The sequence below is a fragment of the Empidonax traillii genome, unplaced genomic scaffold (assembly GCF_003031625.1).
Source record: "Empidonax traillii isolate 1590-97213 ecotype Southwest subspecies unplaced genomic scaffold, ASM303162v1 scaffold268:size1028579, whole genome shotgun sequence".
Classification (NCBI taxonomy): Eukaryota; Metazoa; Chordata; class Aves; order Passeriformes; family Tyrannidae; genus Empidonax; species Empidonax traillii.
The window spans coordinates 559973-582038 of NW_020955461.1; the positions used below are offsets into that span (position 1 = coordinate 559973).

The window sequence follows — 22066 nt, forward strand, 5'->3', positions numbered from 1 at the left end:
AGACAGGTAAGCAGCACCTTCCCACACAATGTTTTACCAGCCATTCAAGCACAGTGGAAAATCAGCCTCTGATGGAATTTGTAGAAAAGGAGAGCAATATGTGAGACTAAGACTTTCCTGTTGTAAGTAATATTTAAAAACAAACTATTGTGTTTTTTTCCTGCTGGTTACAAACCTTACCAAATTAAGCCATATTTTGTGTAACGAAGTAATGACTTCTTCTGAGTACTCTTTAAAACAACTGGTACTCTTTAAAACAATCATCTCTTCCTCCCCCACTAATAATTTTTTTTGATCTTATGCAGACAGGAAAAACAAAACAACAGAAAGATAAAGTATCACGTATGAGAGGCTCATGATCTCTTCCATGTGTTGCATGAGGCACAGCATACTATTGGTTATTCTTCAAATCTGCACCCTGTGTAGCTGACTGTAACGTGTATTTCATGATGGTAAATATACCATATCCAAATTCTTCCAACTCTACACATTTTAAAGATGCATTTACACTGATGGATTTCATGTAACAACAGTTATAGCCCTATTTCCAATTTAAGAATAAGAAAAAAGGTCAGCTACTCAGTACTAGGGGCTGCACATCAAATGTCTCTGAGACACTCATCCTGAAAGGAACGATCTTTTCAAGCCCAAAGAGACAAGATCAGACCCACTAAGCTCCAAAAAAGTGACAGGACAAGAGGAATTGGCCTCAAATTGCATCAAGGAATGTTTAAATTGTACACTAGGAAAAATTTACTCACTGAAATGGGTGTCAAGCATTGGAACAGGCTGCCAGGGAAGTGGTGGAGTCAGCACTCCTGGAGGTATTTAAAAGTTGTGTAGATATGGCACTGGAGGACACGGTTTAGTGGTAGACTCGTCAGTGTTAGGTTATCAGTTCGACTCGAGGATCTTAGAGGTCTTTTCCAACCTAAATGATTCTGTGATTCTAAAATGCTGCAGTAATCTTATATCTCGAATAAGTTTCATACCATCAATATTCAGTTCATGCCATCTGTCACCGAAATCCACCAAAAATCTTCCACCAATCCTTAATGCAAAGGCAAATGCCAGGCTTTGATTCTACCTGAGCCATCTGCCTGCACTACGTGCAACCGATGTTTTGATAAGCTGAACAGCATGACCGGAGTGGTTCATCTGGGAGCTATAATTAATACTATGACTCAACATAACACACCAACTATCAGGTGAAACTTCCAGTATGTCCATGCAGCTTCTTGTAAGACAGAGAACTGGAACACCAGGATTCCCAGCTCACAGCAACATCTTTATTATAGTTATGTTTGCATTGGAGACACCACACTGAGGACTGACCCTCAGCTTTACTAACCAGCACATCACTTTTGCACACATCCTTTATTATTATTTTATTACTATTACTCTACACTTTCAGTAACATCATAATTTCTCACCTTCATTAGTTTGTGCTCCTATTCTATATAAGGAAGTGCAAACTTGTTCATTTCCTGAACTAATTTGTTTTGAGTCGAAGTAGAATATGTTAAAGAAAATATGACCTCAGCTGCTCATCTTCTCTCGCACACATATTAAATTGTAATTATAAGTCACTCTAGGTTTTGGTTTTATTTTTCTTTCCCTACATTCACTACTGCGTCACTAGGCTTTAAAACCAGCAGAGGATGGCAGACAGCTGAGCCATCTTCAGTTAACACTGCGGAATTAAATAACGGCCCTAATATTCAATAGCCAAGGGAAAAACCAGATGCCATTTATGTTCCTAGGAACATGTATCAACAAATAAAGCTAATACAAAATAGCACTGTTTTCCTATTTTATTAGGATGTTCTTAGCACTTAGGATAATACAAACACAAGGTCTTCATCTTGTACTTTACACTTAGTAGCTACTCAATACTAGTAGCAGGCCTGTCAAGCAGGAATGCATCTTAGTAACAGTTCAAGCAAAGCAAGACTTCCATGCATTTTGCTAAGGAAAGGCTTTGGTTACCACTGCCAGGTTTTTTTAAAGTAACAGTTTCCACCCTGTCATGGTTTAGGAGTCACTCTCTAATTCAGTGAGTGACTCTCACTGCCTGAGAGTCACCCAGTCCCTGCTCTCCCTCTTGCTTTTCTCTGTGGTTCAATTTTCCCAGAGGCTGGTGCATGGTAGGGAATATGATATACCCACTCAATCCCATGCTCTCTAGCCCACATGTGTATGGGGCTATTTTTGAAATCAGTTCTGATATCCAACTCAATTCCCTCTGGAGTGCCATGTTGCAACAGGATTTGCTTGTCAATGCCCAAGATGCTATTCCAGGCAGTGGTGTGTGAGGCACAGGGTACGTCTCTAGCCTCGTCGGCACACAGTGCTTGGCTTGGCGGGTTTGCAGCAGTGTGATGTAATCAATCTGCCAGGCCTTCCCATATTTGCATTTTGACCATTGTCCACAATGCCACAGAGGCTTCACCCGCTTGGCCTGCTTCATTGCACTGCATGTTTCAGTTATGGATAACCAGGGAGACAGTGTCCATGGTTAAGTGCACCCTTCAATCACAAGCCCATCTGCATGTTGCATCTCTCCTCTGATGACCTGAGGCGCCATGAGCCCACCAAGCCACAAATAATTCACTCTTATGTTGCCAGTCCAGATCCACCTGAGACACTTCAATCTTGGCAGCTCAGTTAACCTGACCATTGTTGCAAAGCTCTTCAGTAGCCCAACTCTTGGGTACATGTGCATCTACATAACAGAGTTTTGCAGCCAATTTCTTTACCGTGGCAGTGACATCTTGCCACAATTCAGCAGCCCAGGTGAGTTTCCCTCAGCACTGCCAATCTGGTCTTCTTCCATCAGTCTAGGCACCCCCACATGACCTCGTTCAGGCCACAATACCGTCAGTCTCCGCTTTCCACTGGACTTAGGCACTGGCCATATAAGACTATTAAAGGATGAGCGAGTCTTGCTGACCACTCCCTGGCTCTCCAATTCATGAATCATCTCACGGGTGGGAATCATGGAGTCTTGGTGTGATATTGTCTACGGTGCACTGTTGTGGTAGTGATTGGTACCTGCTGTTGTTTGATCCTCAGCAGTCTCACAGCAGAAGCATATTCTGAGAGACAGCCAAGGTATTCAGCTGTCTAATTTCCTCTGTCTCTACAGCAGCTATCCCAAAAGCCTAACGATGCCCTTTTGGGTCCCTGAAATACCCTCTCCTGAGGTAATCTATGCCAAGGATGCATGGGGCCTCTGGGCCAGTCACAATGGGTTGTTTTTGGCATTCATTCCCAGTGAAGCTCACTTCAGCTTCCAATATGGTCAGCTGTTGGGATCCCCCTGTCACCGTGTCTGTTAGCTTTGCATTTCCTAGAACAGCTCAGAGACCTCAGAAAAACAAAATGGAAAGAAAGGGAACCCAATCTTACAACCTTTAAACTTGTTCTTCGCAGTGCCTGCAAACTGGTAATTTTTATTAAGTGGTAATGCTGGAATAATTTAGCTCTTGTCTCCTGTGTGTAAATTCACTTCAGTGTGACAGACTGCATTCCAAGGACAGCTAAATTATAATGAAAAATAATGAGTAATCACAGCCCATTTTCTTTAGAGAACACCTCTGATTTGGCATCATCAGAATCATGAAAACAAAAGCAAAAGAAACCTACTTTTAGTCAGCTAATGTTGCAAATAAGAGCAATGAAAATCCTAATAGTTATAATCATTGAAGCTTAAAAATTTACTAAAATCACAGACTAAAGAAGAACAGTGCTTTCTGCTTGGGTTGCTGTTACTCAAACAGCTATCTCCAGTCATTTGGAGTCACGGGAGGTGATAATCAGGGTGAGCAAGTCAAACAAAATTGCTTAGGAGTTACGCAATGCAGGAGACAAGAGGTGAGAGAGGAGGCAAGCAAAAAAGGGTGTGTTCCTTGGGATTCATTTTAACCCCTAGAGCAATGAAAAGTACAGCACAAATGAAAAGTAAAGCCTCTAGTCATTTGGTTATCTCAAACTAAGGCTCAACACAAATTTAAAGTATCCCAATATTAAAATATAGCCATGAAGCATATTTTTGCTAGCTGGATGTTACTATAATTAACAATTCCATGTTATATTTACATGGACAAATCCCTTCTTCAATTAAAGCAGCTCCCAGACAAGCTAAAGTGTTTCTTAATCCAGAGTTCTCAAGCATCTGATTCAAATGAGTATTTGTAGCTCTCAGCTCTCCACTATTCCAGCATAGTTTTTAACCAGAGCAAATGAAGAAACATACTTTTTTTGTGTGTGTCTTAACACTGATTTTCAAGTTTTTCCTGCTTTAATAAATTAATGACTGTTTTTACCAATGTATGGAATAATTACTGCTTCACCTGCTGACACTGGCACTGAGAGCAAGTGAAACATCTATTCAGAGGAAGTGGCAATAAAATTATTAACACTGGTGATTCTATTAAGAAATGTAACCAATAGAAATCAAATTTAAGAATGTTTCCAGGTGCAGACATCTTTTCTTTCCTCCTTACCCTGTTCTCAGTACCCTAAGGCATCTGAAACCTCAACAGGGTCCCTGGTTTCCCAGACAGTCCCTGACTAGCATCTCCTTTCCTTCCTCCTAGGAGGAGCAGGACAGATGTACGGCTGGAAATAGTTGCACACCTTGTCTGTCTGCTACAAATGGGGCTTGTGATGGCAGCTTGAGGAGATCTGTGACCTCACACAACTCCCAAATGCTGTATCTCATAAAAAAAGAGACACTGAGCCCTACCACATTGCTGATGGGGGGATTTCATTCATTTGTTTCTTCTTATACTCACCTACAAGCTTTGCTGTGCAGAGCCTATCCCCTAAGGCTCAGTGGGGCGTAAGAATGTGCTTATGTATCCTGCTTCATCTGCAAGGGAGTCTTTGTGCATGAAATTTTGGGGCACATCCACATGCCTTCCAGCCTGGAGTCAATGTGCAGAGGCAGGCGGGAGCCTGAACAGATGCAGCAGAAGATTGCCTCACACAGATGTACCCCCATCAGTTTCAGCAGCAGAGAGCAAAGGGAATGCAGATACCTTAGATCTATTAACGTGGAAAACACTTACAGTGCTTTCTGCACAGGAGAAGAGAGCAGTGAACTACCCAAGTAACTGACAGCCACTGATGGAAGCTTGCCAATGATTATTTATTGTAAATACTGAAATTTACTGTTTGGTAAAAACTTGAGACTCTCTAAAAGTTTTTTACATTTTTAATGGCCTTTGAATGCATATGGACTTAATAAAAAGGGCTATAGACAGAAGTTATCGAATTCATTTTAAGCGTTGTCAAAATAAAAACTAAAGAGAATTGCTGCTGCTTTTGCCAGTACTTTGTATTGAGCTTTGTGAATTAACAGTATCAATTTTTTTAGAGCAACCATTTTATTTTTACAGAGGCCATGGGATGAGAAGGGGAAAGAGCAAAAGAGCAAGCATACTGCTGCTGACTCCTAATGATTAATCATAAACGTATGTATACAATTTCCTTTGCATCCTGTTTGCATAGAAAAGCAAGAAAGAATAGCTCAGCACACAGAATTTTCTACATGCTGTTTCCAAAGACCAGGCAAGACAAAATCTATCAGAGACGTCATCTTTGCCCCCCAAAATCAATATAGCTGGAAAAGAACAAGTCTTTCTCTCCATTCTGAAAAGCAGATTTCTCAGGCTGCATCTCGTTCAATTACTGCTGCATCCGTTGCAGACAGGGGAAGGAGGAAGGTGCCGGACAACCCCCTGCACCTTGAACTCTGTGCCCGGGGAGCATCCTTCATAATTAAGGTCTATGAGCTTGTGAGTCCAGCTCAAGCAGGGGACAAGAAGTCTGCATTCAGCACCCCTTCCTCAGTGGAGGTCTAAACCAAAACCATTTTTGTACCGTGCAAATTCAAGAAAAGGATGAGCTGTTCAGGCCACCTTTACATGGGGCTGGCAGGCTCCAGCTCCCTATAAGGTCAGTAAAGCACCAGTTGCATCTACAGTAGCAGATTAAAAGACTGAGAGAGAGGTTATGGGGTTTGTTAAGTGATGAATGGAGTGGGTAGGTAGAGGTAGAAAGAGAAGCCAAATTTCCCATCCCCGTCAATGTGTTTGTCCCGTCAGGATAAGGGCTGGGACTTCTCTCACTTCACCGCAGCCAATGGCATAACCTGAGCAGGGGTTATGCCAGGAGAAAGGGGGGTGGAGAGGATGAGACAACACACAATCCTACCCTCCCACCCTGGTCCTGATCTTAGTTGAGCTTAGGGTTTGCTATTTACAGCTGTAGGTGGCTTTCCTTGAAATGCCGTCACTCTCCCGCACTGGATGGACTCGGGCAGTCCTTCCCAGCCCCCTCCAGTCCTCACTGCTGCCAGTGGGACAGCTCAGCTGCTTGGTCACCACATGTACCACCTGCAAAACTGAGGTACCTGGGGCAGATTCTGAGCTAGCCCCAAGCCCCAGCCTGCAAATTGCAGCAGGGCAGCAGAGGCAATGCAATCACAGCAACTGGGTGGGCAAAGTGAGCAAACCTTTGCACTAAAACAAGCTCTGCTGCTTGTAAATCAGGCCTCATAGATAGCTACAGCTGCCTGAGATGAGTTCCTCTCAAGATGACCTGGCACCTATTTCCTAGAGCAAGAGGTGTTTAGAGAGCCTCTGGTAAACATTCAATTAGGATTGAATGTTTACCAGAATCTGACAAGATATAAAACTTAATGGAAAGAGCCAAATTATAATCCTGCAGTCTTTCCTGCAAAGAGACTGACTCATCATAAACTGAATAGCAGATCTGGAAGACAATGATGAAGGTCAAACATCTGGGTGCAGTGACATCAGTGGGCACAGATGCAGAAGCTAAAGCTCAGCATCCTGTTGCAGAGCTCAAAGCTCCTTGGCACACAACCTATCAAGAAGATACGTCAACAAAGAAAATAGTTTTTATACTGTAAAGACAATTGTTTCAAGAAATTTTGTTTTCTGGAAAATTAAATGTTTGTGATAAATCTATGTTCTGGTGTTCCTCAACTCTATTTAGGAGTTTTGGGACATTGCTTCACGGTGCCCTAATCATTAGTAATTTCAGGTGTTTTAAGTACAAATGACGCTGATGTTCCCAGGAAAGAGCAAAGGCAGAATTTTGGTGCCAAGCCCCACCAAGCTGCTTTGCAGCACTGATAGTGCCAACATTTGGCTATGTCTCAGTCTCAGTTTATGGGCAATACAAGTCCCCATCCTAAGGAGCAGCATCCAGCTGCAACGCCCAGACCCAGGAGCTGCAACTACAGTGGTGCTTGCAGCAGCAGAGCGGAAGCAGCACTAGACACCCTGCAGCCAAGGAAAAGGGTGTAAGCAGATGTCTGATGAGTTACTTACTGCTCTTTTTGCCTTTCCAGAGCAACAGCCCAGAATGGATCCCAGGAAACCACCGCCAAAGGAGACACATGCCCCAGAAAAGGCTGGAGAGAGAAATCTGATACTGTGGTAAGGTGTAAAAGACTCTAAAATGAAAACTGGCAAATACAATTGTATGACCTTAACAAAGGGCGATTTAAATATTTTCTTTTTTTTTTTTTTTTTTTTCCCCCAGTACAGAAATTCTCCCAGGGTATCCTGAGGAAATTGGCATCTCAAGTGCATTTTGGCTCAGGATTAGAAAAGTATGGTACCTGAACCAAGAAAGCAACTTTCAGCGAACTGTTGCTCGAGGGCTAATATTATTTAACACGTGGATTAATATGTATGCAAAACGAAATACAAAGGTAATAGAACAAAGAACTGGAGAGAGACACTATGGGAGGGCATTGCAAAGCCATGGATGACAAGCTATCTGCAGTAGACATTGAAGAAACCTCTTGTATTCCTCGTGTACTCTAGCTACCCTGAAAGTATTTGCTCAGGACAGGCATCTGAGAGTCACTGGGGAGAACATACGGAAAAAACTAAAGGTTTCCAGTTTTAGAAAACTAATGAGCTTTTTCTCTTTGCTCCCAACAGCTCTTTGTCCTGTTGTTATGTCATTATTTTGTATTTATAATGCCATAACCTTTTTTCATGGAGAATGCAGTAAAACTGAAAAATGAGCCTCCCTGGCAACACACTGAAGTATCACAAAATGGATTAGGAAGGAGCAAGGTTTAGTTTAATTAAGAACTAGCTTAAGCTATTAGCAAATACAAGATAAGCTCTGTCTGTAGGTAAACGTTGACCCCTGCTGTAGGAGCATCATCTGACCATTCGCCCTCTTGTACCTCTAACACTCTGCCCTGAGTTGATTCACAAGTCCTCTGATTCGCTATTTCCTCCAGCTTGGATTTTAGTTCTCAAGACTGATCCCTGTTTCACATTTTTCTCATCTCTTAGGATGATCATCTCAGGAGATCAAAACATCTAGACTTATATTGGTGCAGACAATCCACCCCTTCCTCCTACCCAGCCCAAAAATGGTGTTATTCCCATCCTGAATGTGAATACTAATAACAGCAACACAACCACAGAGAGCTAGCAGTCATTTTTACATATATGCTTTAAAAAGCAGCTTCTCCTCCCTAAATAGAGCTATTCTTTCTCACTGCTGGTTTTGTATAAAAGAAACTAAATATAAGAAAGTCAAGAATCTCTGCACATCTCTTATTCTACTTAGTCTGGTTTGTCTTTTATCTACAGTCATGTGAATATAAAACATACTCCTCATCAGAAATCCATCTAGGAAATCAGAATTAATATTACAGATAGATACCAAGCACACATATCAGACCTGTAAGTTAACATGTTTCTATATTTCTGATATCTCATGGCAAACAATCTTAGTAGGTTACAATCATACATTTTGCCACCATTATTTTTAATTAAGGTGCTTAGTTATACCCAAAGGGCAAGTCTCCAAGATCTGAATTACCATTCTTCTGAAATTTCTAACTCAGTTAACAAAAACGCAGTAACAAAAACCTTTTAAATTGCACAGCGCTCCAAACTGATGCAGAACTACCACCAAGGAAAAATAATCTAAAAATACAATGAGACAGGCATTAGGAGATAGGAAGTACTTCCTCTCCACCGAGGCTTTTGTTAGCAGACACACAAGGTTCCTTTTCTTAGGAGCTTGAAGTGGGAACAGATTGCTTTTACTCCGTGCACATTTGAAAAAAACACCTTTGCAGGTTTTTTTTTGGTTTTTTTTTTTTTTTTTTTTGGTGTCTGCACTTAGGTTACAAACAATTCTTTAATCTTCCTGCTCCAAACAGAGGCTTTTTGCAAATTCACTGTTACTCTTTTTAAGAGGTTCATAGCATCAGGAAGAAAATCCCAGACATTAAATGGCTTTCCGATTTTTGGTCACCCTTCCTGAATAAGGTCAGGCTAAGTGGTCCTGCTGCATTCTTTTGTCTACAGCCCTTTCCGTAACAAAGAACCCCCCATGAAGAAAGCCAGAGCCCAGCAGCCACCTCAGCTCCACAAGACCAGCCTGGCACAGGGACTATACCAAGACCCCCAAGAAGCAGCACAACCCACAGCACCTGGGTGACTAAGAATGAGCTTCAAAGCAGACCGATGGACTCTGAAAAGTTTATTTACTTGCAGTGCTGGTTGTCAGAAGAGATCCAGAAGCAAACACCGGCTAACATTTGCTCTTTCCAGAGTCAAGGAAGGCTGTCATACCATCGCCAGAATGCACAAGGTCGCTGTATGGCTCCTTCGAGGTTTTTTCCGCAGTGCTTTGGGACTGCTTCTCAAAGCATGTGTTTTGCAGAGACTTTCCAGAGCTGTGTTTGCATTTTGTTTGTTAAAACCACCGAAGCAAGTGGGGAGCAGAGAAGGGCTCAGTGCCCCAGCCATTCACACTCACCTGAGATTCTCTTCGTGTGACCCGGGCAGGACGCTATCGGGGCGATCCCGTCTCCTCCTGTACAGACCTGAATGTGACAACTCTTTCAGCTGCAAGGCCGTCATATTCCTCTACCTGAAGGGTTGTTGTTTTTTTTTCAAAGGGGGGGTGGGGGAGGCGTTTTGGCTTTGGGCTGGGTTTCTTTCCCCCCGCCTCTTCCAGATGTTGCTGCCGAGGAGTGTGGCTGCCAAGATGCCTGGAGAGAAGTGGCTGGGCGGTGTGTCGGCACACCTGCGCCCGCCGGAGCGACCAACCTCTGCAGGCAGGGCAGGCAGGCAGCCGCTGCTCAGCTTCCTGTTTCTCATAGGTACACACCCTCCCAAAGGGCACCACATTTCCTTTATCACTGGATAACACACCTAAGGGATGCCTGTGACAAGCTCACCCCCTTCCCTTCAGCTTTCCTCAAACTCTCCCTGCTCTGACAGGCACGACCCTACCCTGTGCTGGGCAAAGCAGGCGGCTCTCCCAGCACCTCTGCAAGAAGCTACACATCTCCTGGACTGTAATGAGCAGTTAACTCTTTCCTGCTATAATTTATGACAAAATGAAAGTCATCAGACTTATGAAAATTCCCAGTTACTCAAACACGATGGCAAACTGTCAGGGAAGTTAAGGCAGAAAAGCGTGCCACAAAGTAACTTCAGTAACCAGCACTAAAATATTCTTTTGGAAACACAACAGCACTGTGCTTGTCAGAAATTCCTCTTTTCCACCCACCTTAAAAACCAGAAGAAAACCACAATGTAATTTTCTTCCTACTCTCAGCTATCAAAACACCCCTGCTGTAACCATTTGTCACATCTTGTAGTGACGGAGTGTCCCGTGTAATTGTAAAACAGGAATGGAAGTGCTTAAGGTTTCCTGCAAGGCAGGAAGGTAGTTAGCGGGGAATTTTGCAAGCTCTGTGTCTCATCTCACTTAGTAATTTTCTAGTAATAAACAAAATGCTTCATTTCAGGAGGCTTCAAAAAAGCTTACCGCTTCTTGAGAAATTTTTACAATGTCTTTGACGTTATGCTTGACACATATAAACAGAAACTTAATTCAGAGTGTTTTTTTCAATAAGCTTGCATTCAATAAAAGCCAAGAAACCTAACAATTTGCAAGGATTGTTTTGACTAGGATAGGAAACAAGTTCTATGTGGTATGAATTACACAGTCCATTATTAAAGCATTTATTTTGTATTAGAATACGTGTAAGAGTATTTTTTAATTCCTGTAACAAAAAAAAGTGTTACATAGGTAATACTAGGTATATCACTTGATACCAACTTTGCTAAGATTACCAGACTGAACACAAACATGGTAATTTATATAATACTATCAACGTGCTTCAGTCTGGAATGTCATCAACATACATTATTAAACATCACACAATGGAAAAATAACTGAAATTGTTTTGGAAAAGTAATCACATAACATGCCAACTAGATAATGGCTGCAAAAATTCAAAATGTGCTTGAATTGATGTTAGAAGGTTGCATGCACTGAACTGTCAACAAGAGGGATACATCTGAGCTCCTGTCCTCAGAAAATAAAAGGGAGAACAGTCACAGTATTTGCCTAAACATGCTGCATTCCAGTATTAAATATTTTAAATTTTTTCTCCATATGCAGTAGGATATGCTTAAACCTAATTAAATGCCAATTCCCAGCAGTCAGTCAATCAGCGATTCAAGGAGAAGTTAATGCTGCTACGAGTGGAGGTTAAGGACAGCAGATGGCAGATGCTCATGGCACAGCAGCTTTTATACATTACCAACAGTTTATTTTCTGCTTTAAATATCTGTGTACCAATGATTTATCTTTGTCCAAATGATCCATTTTGGATAATAATTATAATCTAAAAAGTGACGACAGAGTAGACTTTTTTCTGTGAAAAAGCTCTTTGTAAGCTATTGAACTCTTACCTACACGTTCATAGATTCTTATTCGGTACAGTGAATAAGACTGTTCAGCGTACACTGAATACTTTCATATTAAACACGACATCAGCCTATAAAAAAATTAAAGGACAAATCTTCACCCACTTTGCTGCAAGTTGCATAAAGTGTGAAGCACATCACATTAAAACTTATGTTTATTTGCACGAGCAGGCACTGTGCTCGGGCAGCCTATGGAACAACAGTTTTTACTCAAACAGCCTTGAAAACCAGAGCTGCTCCAAACCAGTATCAATTTACAACTAACACCATCAGACAGAGCATGAAAATTGAAGGAATACAAGGAGTTTATAGATCAAATCCATTTCAATATAAAGGAGGGTAAGATGGTTAGGTTTTTAAAATAAGACCTGGGAGTCAGCTCTATAGAATTATTATTTCACATCAACTGGGGTCTAAGATGATTTAGTAAATACTTTCTTGGAGGACTTGAGAACAAGCTGAAAGCTTTCTACAAGAAGAAATGCAAACCAGACTTCTTTTCTGCCCTGTGGGATCATCCACCAATACTCACAAGAGAAGAGGTTTCAAATCTGAATTTACCCAAACAGTCAAACCTTATCTTCTGAGTATCAAATATAAGTTATAAGGAAGGTTTTTCTGAGAGATGCTGCAGAACACAAATGATATTTCTCCACTGAGTTGCTTAAAGGCTGCCAGAAAGAAACTTAGACCGACCTGGCTCTGCAGGAGGAACTTCCCCTGAGAGTGCCTCCTGCTCCCCACACCCCTCTTTACCTTCCAGGCCCAATCTGCTGTTTATAATTCCTTTTTTGAGAGATTACATTCTTCTCGCGTGGGACGGGGCCATTTGGACCTTTCACATTCCATCAGAATTTTTGAGGACTGGCCAAGTTACCAGAGTTTTTCTTTTTACCAGTAACATGCAGCCTTCTTGTATGTCCTGTACTTTGAAAGTTTACTCTTCATTTTCCAGTACATGACTCTTCCCTCATGCAGCTGACCTTCCTCATGCCCACAGAGAAAGCTAACGTTGCTACTGCAATCTGATGGATAAGCATAGTGTTATCAGGCTTTTAGTAGATGAAAATATCACCAGGAAAAGGTGGAACCAAGACAGAAGTATGTTGTCCTTCATTCATCACAAGCAATAATAACTTTTTATTATGTGGGACAACACTCACAGTTGACTTCTCACTGCAATCCTGCAGAGCATTTATCTTGATATACCAGGCCTGCAGTGGTCCTTCTTAAATTTCTGTGGAAGTACTGCTGTTTTGGTGACTGTAGGTATTCAGCAGAATTTTCCAATTTAAAAACTTTTTAAGATGGACAAGTTATGTCTGGTTACTTAACCTGTGTCCAAAGGGAAGCAAACAGTAATTCACGATCCTGGAAAACATGTAGTTGAATTGAGGAAAAACAAAAAACCTGCCAAGTGCTTCAAATTCAATACATTTCTTCATGAGCCTGTATTACAGAGAATGCACATTAACTATGTTAACCAGAAAAGACAAAGTTTTAGATCTCTCATTCCACCCAGAAAGGTCTTTATCAATGTGCTTGATCCTTTATTTGCTCTAGTGCATTGTTTTTTTCTAGTGGATCTTGGGTTGTGTTTTTTTTTTTTTTTCAAACTTCGAAGGAAGCACCAGATTTCAATGAAATGTAGTTGAAGATTTTCAAAGCAATAGAAAAAACTGTTGCCAGGACACTGCATAAACAGGCATAAAAATAATCAGAAGAGTGTTAAAAGAAAAATATAGGAATGCCCGTAGTGAGCACACAGTTCAAGGGTGATTGCATGTTAAAAGGGGAGGACATTCCTCTGTCCCTTCATTGCTCACCCAGCTTATCACTGGAATGAGTTTCCAGATGAATGAGTCCAGGCGTGATGGTTTTTTACTATTTCTCACAAGGTTCGGAAGAAAAAAGCCCTCTTAACAGTGAAGGAAAAGGCTTGTACATCAGTGAAGGACTCACTGGAGCATGTGAAGGAAGGTGGCAATAACCCTTCTAGCAGTTTTGCAAGAACCCCTGAAGCACCCAGCTGATGTGCCAGTGCAAATGAGGCTTCATGCCTCTCTGAAGTAAGCTGTGGAGGTGAATCCCTGCAGGTCGGTTTGGGTGTCAAGGAATAACATACTGTACCATGGGCCCCTGCTAGGGCAGGCAGTGATAAAATGAAATGCGCAAAGAGAATATCAAGCCACAAATCTAAGGAGACACACCTTGAAACTAAAATTTCAAAAACTTCGTGGGAGACTTAATAGTTGATTCAAGGAGTTAAATAATTAACTAATTACATGTTTTCTTCCTTGTCCAGTGTGACTCCAACATCTGTTCTGATGTTTCTTGCCTGGTTCCACTTAGTGATCAATCAACCCTGAAGCACGCATATTTAATTTCTGGATTAGGCTAAGTACTGGGGCACTGAACTAAATTGTGGACACTACAAAGCAGAGCTTTGCATTTATGTCCATACTCCAGCTGACTAAGTACATTTGTTGCAATTTAACAGCAGTTGCTAGTTTTTGTTAAAACTCTTCTATGGATGGCTGTCCCTGACATACAATGTAAAATAAAAAACTGCATGACCATTGCAGCCTGGTCTAATGGAAGGTGTCCCTGCCCATGGTATGGGGGTTTCAACTAGATGATCTTTAAGATCCCTTCCAACCAAACCACTTTATGATGCTGTGGTGTGCTCAACACTTTTCAGAGCAGTGATGTACTCAACTCACTGAAGTCCCTTGGGATTCGAGAGGGCAAAGTGAAGGCAGGGGGGCTGTTGTGGTAAGCGTGGGGATGCTTTCTCAACCTGGCCGTACCAAAGGCAACTCCAGCTCCACTGCTGGTGGCCCACAAGGTTTTGGTGAAGTGAGGCAGAGATCCCTGCTTTTACTCCAACTATCCTATTCCAATGACAACAAAAAAACGTAAAAAAAAAAAAAAAAAAAGGGAATATCTTCTGTCTGCCTGAACGTGAAGCAAGCTCTTTTTCCTTCCTTCTCCAAGATCTCTGGACATGCTGCTCCGTGATTTCCTAATTTCAGCAGAAAAAAAAAAAAAAACAACCCAACCTGTAAAAAGCACACTTTTCTCCAGCAGCAGAAACCTACTTTGTCTGAGCTTTACAATACCTCCCTCTACCGGGAAAATGCTGCCTTGTTTCTCTGTGCCCGTATTTCTCTCTACAGCCAGTAGGAGGTATGGATTAACCCACACACGCTTCAGTAATTCAGATCGGGGCCAAACTGAGAGCTGAGAGGAATGACAGACCAGTGGCTGAAGATGCAGGCTAGCATTACAGCTAGAAATTTATGCTGTTAATCAGCGGATGATCCGTGCATGAGTAGATGTGTAAAGAAGAAACCATGTGACACACCATGAATCAGCTTTGTCCTGCCATTTGCACATAAGCCTCTTCAAAATGTAAGTGATAAACAAGCTGGCAAGCAGTTTAAGCTTTAAGATGGGTGCAACTATTCTTATGGAACCTGTATTCCATGGGCTAACAACTTCAAAAAGCGAAAGAAAAAAAACACACACAAAAGAGGAGGGAAGAAATATCCAGTAAATTCACAGTTTACATTAATTGTCATAGCCTAGAGCATGTGCAAAACCACAACCAGTTACTGATCCGCACTTTCTAGATCCAGGACTTTCCATTCAGAATAATTTTTACTGTCTTGGAATTAAAAGCCTCTTCCCAACAGATTTTCAAATTCAGAAAAAAATACACCTTTTACATTTAAGCACCCCTGTTTATGATGCCTGAAGATCCTAAGCCTAAAAAAAAAGCAGACTTAAAAGTCTTATCTTTAAAAAAGTTGACTTCTACTTGCATTCTACTACTGTAGATATTGTCCAGAAGGTTTACTTTATTCTTCTGTGGTGGGATACAGTGCCTTTAGACATGAGGGCAAAAAGCCCCAGGTGCCAGCTTTCGCAGTAGAAGTTTCCCAATAGATGCTACAAAAGACTGAAGAAGCCTCCAATTTAAAAACAAAACAAAACAAAAAAACCACAAAATAACCCCAAAATCGAAAATCAAAACAAAACCAACAAAAATCCCCAAACAAACAAACTAACAAACTAGAACAGAAGCAGAACCTAAAAATGAGTGGCCAATGAAGGAAATTGCCCAGGGAGCTGTTGCTCTGTGCCCAGATATCCCAAGGAATTACCTGATCTGATGGCTGGGTTTGCGCCCTGAAAGGCAGCAAGCCCTTCCAGGGGTGCAGAAAGGTCGACTAAGCCATTTTAGATGGGCAGTTGCTGAGACCTGCTATGGCTGGAGAGCTAGTGGGAGATCTCAAAACAAATCCCAAACTGACTTTGCCCTTTCAGTGACAGAATGGGAGTATTAGGCAATCTTAATTTTTCTCCAAAACATCACTCATCAAGATTAAATAAATGCAAACAAAACTACAGCAGCCTGTGAAGTGCTTTTTGTTACTGACTGCCCAGCAATTATTCTCCTGGTCCCTCTGTTTTCCATTTCACAAATAATTTTCAAATGACTAACGCTACATTATAAGTAGAGAAAGAAAAGCTTCTCATCAAGGTTTTGTGTTCCTTACACTGAAATGACGTTAGACTACCAAGGAGAGAGGACAGTACACTCCCTCTGAGAAGGACAAAAGAGGTGCTGGTGACCCTGACAACGTGCACATTTTTGAATGCACCACCACCTCCTGGCACACAACCAAATACAACCATCAAAGTAGTAGGTGGCACTACTTTACAGCTTCAAGTGGTGCCGTTTTAGAAGGACAATCCAACCCTGAGCTCCAGAGCCTTTGAATGTTGTAAGAAGAATGATGAGCCGAAGAGCAAGGGATGGTCAGTTTAGCAGCCCAGAAGCAATGACCCTGGCTGTATGCCTCTGAACACACCATAAAGCCACCTCACAAAGTCTCTACTACCCAAAAAAACAATGCAGGGAAAACACAGAGAAAGGGGAGGAGGCATTGGGGTCCTATACTCTGACCAGCACTTCCAAGAAAGGTAGAAAACAGTGGGTGCCTAGAAATTATCATCTTTAAAAGCTCTGAAACCTGCAGTATGATGATGGTTTCCAGTGTAAGAACTAATGTACCCTCTAAACCAAAGTATAGAAGGTAGATAATGTATCTACAAAAAATAAAGCTGAATACATGTAAACACTTAAAAACCACAAGCAAGGTTCAGTTTTAGTTACTCAAACAAATCTTAATTTTTAAATATATACATTTTGGTTTCAAAATTAATAAAATTTGTAATCTGTATCCAAGCAGAAAAATCCATACTAAGAAAAAATTCACAGTGCAAAAGACATGAAAGCAATTAATCCTGAACATTCAGGATAATGTAAAATGGAAATGCCACCCTCCCTTCCCTTAACACTGTAAAAATTACTTTTGGATTCAGCATAAAACATAAAAATATGGGTTTATTATGGATTTTTCATAATATTTTAAAGCACATGAAAATCACACTTAAGGTTCTTAAATTAGAGAAAAGCCTTAAACTAAAAAAGCACAGTTGCCCTACCGTACAAGCCTTCCTTTGCTGGAAAAGTGTCTGATTTCTGAACATAAAGACTCCCTCAAACCATCCCAGAAGCGATACAATTTCTGTATTGGTGGGACAAATCTATTCCTTCCACTGGAATTACAGTTTCAGGTTAAATTACTCCGTCACAGTGTCCTCTTCCTCAGCTACTGCCAATTAACTCATTGCTCAAAGAAAACCCGTCAGCAATGGGATCTTCAAACAGACCACAAATCCTCTGTTCTGGGTGGGGACAAAATAGTGTCCCTAAAAACACTCGTGATGAGCAAAGGATAATAAACTACTGGGAATACAAGGATACCTCTGCGCATTTCAAGAATAACAAAGGACTTTGCTCAAAGCTCTTTTACCATGCCGCTTGCTTTTAGGAGTAACAAAACCCACCAGGCAAAACTATTATCTGTCCTCTTCCTAAATCCATTTATCACCATTCCCATGCATGGCTCGTGCTCCTAAGAATTTTCTTGTAAATGACTAAAAGACCATACAGTTCATAGCCAGGCTGTTGGCTTGGGAGGCAGATACCACAGCCAGACCCTCAGCTCAAGCGACCCCATGTACACTTACTGGCAGTCTGTAGCCTTGCTGGCAGCAGGTTCGCAATGAGCAGCCTTTCCTATAGATAGCTTTACATCGAATACCCACTGTTTGCATGTTCCCCCTGTGGTTACTACTGGTAGTTGTGATAAAATAAAAAAAAAAAAAATGACTCAGTTAACCACTTCCTTCTTTTACCCTGTCACCCAGCCTAACGCTGAAAAGGATAAATCTATCAGAATTCACAGTTCAGCTCCACAAATTGTGTCACGCCAATTCTCCATCTCAAAAACATCAGAGAGAAGAAAGCAAATCTTCCACCTCACAGAAAAGGGTACAGTTTTAGTTATATCACCAGTGTATAGAACAGAAGTACAAAATCTGGAGAAGGAACAGTGGGACAGGGTTCCAGGTCCCTACCTGGAATCACCAAGAAGTGAACAGTCACTCAGGTCCACCTCACGCCATCACAAGCACCTTCCCAAGGGGAAGGGCAAGACCCTGTCTCCCCATCTTCCCACCTGCTGAGAAAGAGAAATACCCTCTGATTTTCTTCTTTTCTGAGATGACAGCAGACGGTTTCACACACCATCTCCTGAGAGATCTTTGCCATCTCTGACAACCTCAGCCCAGGACAAGGATTAACTGGGAACAGAAAGTAACCATCACCTCCTAGGGCAGGTCAGGGTGATCAGACTGCACAGCCAAACAAGAGTAAAGCTGTGTCTCTGGTAGGGACAGAGATTCAAACTAAGTTTTCTTAAAGCAGCCTGAACCTCTGGCATGCCTCAAAGGCCCATGAAAATCCTTTGCAGGTTAAAGAAGCAATATCCTCAGGACCAAAGATGTTCCCCGGCCACTTGCTACACTGAGTAGTAACAAGTGGAGCCTGAAACCTTGCTCACTGACACAGAAAGGAGGCCACAACCTGATCTCTGCTGGAGCCATCACTATATGCCTCCAGGAAGATCTGGCCCCAACCCTGCTCATAGAGCAGTACAGCTTCAGGCTTCAGCCCTAGAAGTTAAAGTTTCTGGTGGTGGGAGCATGACTGCCAGAGTGCCTCCTGAACGGACAGACAGGAAAGTTTCCTAAAGACTTGCTTTCACCATATACAAAAAATAATGCTATGCCGTACCAACAGAGCCTCATTTTGCTTTCCCTTCATGTCTCCCTACATCCTGTTTCTCACTCCTATTTCTGTCTTCAGGCCACTTAACATTATCACCAACCCTTTTCTGTGAACAAATTAACAATGTAAATTATCTTTCCAGGCTGCTGTTTCCCATACAACCACACAATGCTTCCTCATTTGAACTTCTTATCTATTCCTGCAAAGGCCCTTCAAGTACAAAAGCAGCTGCAAAGTTTTGTTAAACTTATCACTGGACAGTTACTATCCTAGGAAAAAGAATGCACTACAGTTTTGTCTCTCAAAATAATGTGGCGAATGTCAAGGTAAGAGCATCTTATTCTTGAGGATGAAGAAAATCACAACAAACCAGTTGTGTACATAAGAGGCCTCAGTTAATACTACAATGCATGTTATTTCATACATTGTTCGTATGCCAGCAGTTCCCCTTCTATAGGAAGGCAAGGACACTTTTTGTTGATTCATGATAATGGTAAAAGCTGCAACACTTCATGGAGAAAGTGAATAATCATCTGTTAAAAGGGAACTAGGAGAACAAGTATTAACTCTTCAATTAACACTTCAAAGTGTTAAAAAGCACGTTTGAGTAATGCGTTAACCAGTTTGGACTGGCTATGCCCCGTTTTTCAATTTTGTTCCCTTTGCAGTAGTCGGCTATAGTGTATCACCAACCTGTCATCCAAAAGAGCTGTGCTAAAAGAAAACTTGTTAATAAAATTATTGCCAGTGAGAGCAGGACAAGGCCAGCCCCACCCCACAGAGACAGCACTCATAAGCACTGACAGATCACTGTGGTCTGTGGTCGCCCAGACCAGCTGTTAGAGGAAGTGCAGGGCAGAGTCACACGAACAGCTCTAGATGAAGTCACACAGTCCAGCCAAGCCCATCAGTTGGGTCCTGACACCTGGGTCCTGCAGCTGTGGCTCTGCAGTGACAATGGAGCTCCTGAAGTAACAGAATGGGGTCTGCACCTCGGCTAAGCATGAAACTAGACCAAAAAGTTGTTCTACAAGCAAACGTTGACTACAGGAGGGAAGCATTGTTTCAGACCCACCCTTCCACAAATGCACATTATTTTTCTTTGCTCCGCTAGCAGGCGGAACAGCATGAACCAGAACAGCAAAACACAGGTAGAGTTGAACGGCCACAGCTGCTCCAGGATGATCAATACTGCAGCGCCTGGTCAAGTCTGTGTTCTCTCTGCTTTGGGCAACAAGGGTAACCCTCTGCAAGGAGATCTTTGAGATGTATGCCTTGCCAAGAGCTGACCGAGAAGCCAAACAGTCACACCCTGTAGCTGGTCTGCCTCATCACCCCCTGAAATCACCAACCCCAACGCAAAATAAGCAGAAGGAAACATGTACTCATGCCTCAGCTGTTCCAGTTTGTTAAGGGCGTGTACAGGAGATGGCTGAAATGATCTAGGAGCTCACTGCCGAGTTCCTTTTTTCTTCTTCCGCTGCTCTTCATTCCTCCCCCACACACACTCGTTCCTCCCTCACCTCCACCCCAACCCACAAGGAGCGGCACCCTCCTTTAGCTCACCTCTTGCTCTCATAAGAGCCCTCTCATAGCTTCTCCAAGATGCCAAAAAACCAAGAGAAGACTGGGTTGAGGAGGGAGGGGTGTTAGTGAAAGCAGTTCCTGCAGGGACAAGAACCAATGGGCTCCATACCCAGCACAAGGGGGCAAAATAAAGGAAGCATCCCTCCATTTCAGCAAAAGTGAGATGTTCCCTCAGTGTGGGCACCCTCAGTCAGCTGCAGATGCCCCAGCCCTGGAAGTGTTCAAGGCCAGGTTGGATGGGGCTTTGAGTAACTTGGTCTAACGGAAAGTGCCCCTGCCCATGGGAACTAGATGGTCTATAAGGTCCCTCCCAACCCAAAACATTCTGTGATCCTGCACACTGGCACAGGGCATGCTCCCTGGCAGACACATCGCTCCTTCCTGGTGTGCAGCTGCAGCAGCAAACCCCGAGAGCTGGGGAGGAGGGAGGGCAGCGGGACGGGGATGGGTGGGCAGCTGGCCACGTCCAAGGGTGCACTGGAACTGGGATCTTTGTGAAAACTACATATCCGTATTTGTATCCCTGCCCGACAGCCGGAGGGCATCGACCTGCAGGAGGAGCCCCCGCCTGCAGCCGCCCGCCGCTCCAGGGCCGTGCCCGGGACCACGCCGTGAGCTGCCCGGCCCGGCCCCGCTCGCATCGGCAGGAGGAGCCGGAGAGCCGCGGTCGGACGCGAGCAGGAACCTCTCCACAACACCCTCCCGCAGCGGGCTCTGCCTCCCGCCTGGCCCGGCCCTGCCCTTCCCGCCGCACCCGCCCCTCATCGCCGGGCTATGAAGCAGAAGGGTGTTCAAAACAAGGAAAGGCGGAAAAAAAGCCCCTGGGATTCCCCTTGCAGTCCTTCCTTTCAGTGTCATCACAGCTGCCGTTCAGAGCATCTGACCCTAGGCCATGAAAGGCTAACAACAAATTGATTTAAATCGAAGTTGGACGTCCGAGCCAGCCTGACTCAGTTTCAGGCAAAAAAAATCACAATTGAAGCCGTTCAAGTAAGAAATTTTTCACTATAATGGAGGTGAAACGCTGGAACAGGTTTCCCAGAGAGGTGGAAGATGCCCTATACCTGCAAATATTCAAGGTCAGAGCAGATGGAGCTCTGAGCAACCTGATGGAGTTGAAGACGTCCCTGCTCATTACAGGGCTGTTGGACTAAATGGCCTCTAAAGGTCCCTTCCAACCCAAACCATTCTATAATTCTGTGAAACAGCACCAATAAAAGTAATCTGCTCTCAACTGACAAGAGGACAGTCAGTCATTTCTCTTCTTTTTAACTCACTGCAATATTTAAAGACAGCTTTTGACTGCTACACCTGAGACAGTCCTGGAGCAATGCCCTGGGATGAACCACACTGCTCAGCTAAGGGCCCCTCACCAAAAAGCAATGGTAAACGCCAACTCCAACACTAGGCCCGCTCTCCTTGCTAATTGTCCTCTCCTGGGTCCAGCAGCATGCTGACTGGAGCAGGA

The 22066-nt window shown here is 42.9% G+C and overlaps 1 protein-coding gene across 5 annotated transcripts in view; it reads right to left on the reverse strand.

Annotated features, from left to right (window-relative positions):
* LIMS1 (LIM zinc finger domain containing 1) overlaps positions 1 to 22066 on the reverse strand; it is a 70111-nt gene that overhangs the window by 23646 nt on the left and 24399 nt on the right. The window contains exon 1 of one of the 5 annotated variants that reach the window (XM_027889657.1): positions 9838 to 10059. The exons of 1 other annotated variant lie outside the window; for it this stretch is intronic. In XM_027889657.1, coding sequence (XP_027745458.1) covers positions 9838 to 9941 — 104 coding nt within the window. In that variant the 5' untranslated portion in view covers positions 9942 to 10059. Of the gene's footprint in view, positions 1 to 9837; positions 10070 to 12560; positions 12584 to 17909; positions 17998 to 22066 lie in introns of those variants that run through there. 3 more of the 5 variants (XM_027889659.1, XM_027889660.1, XM_027889656.1) reach the window with 3 other exon arrangements.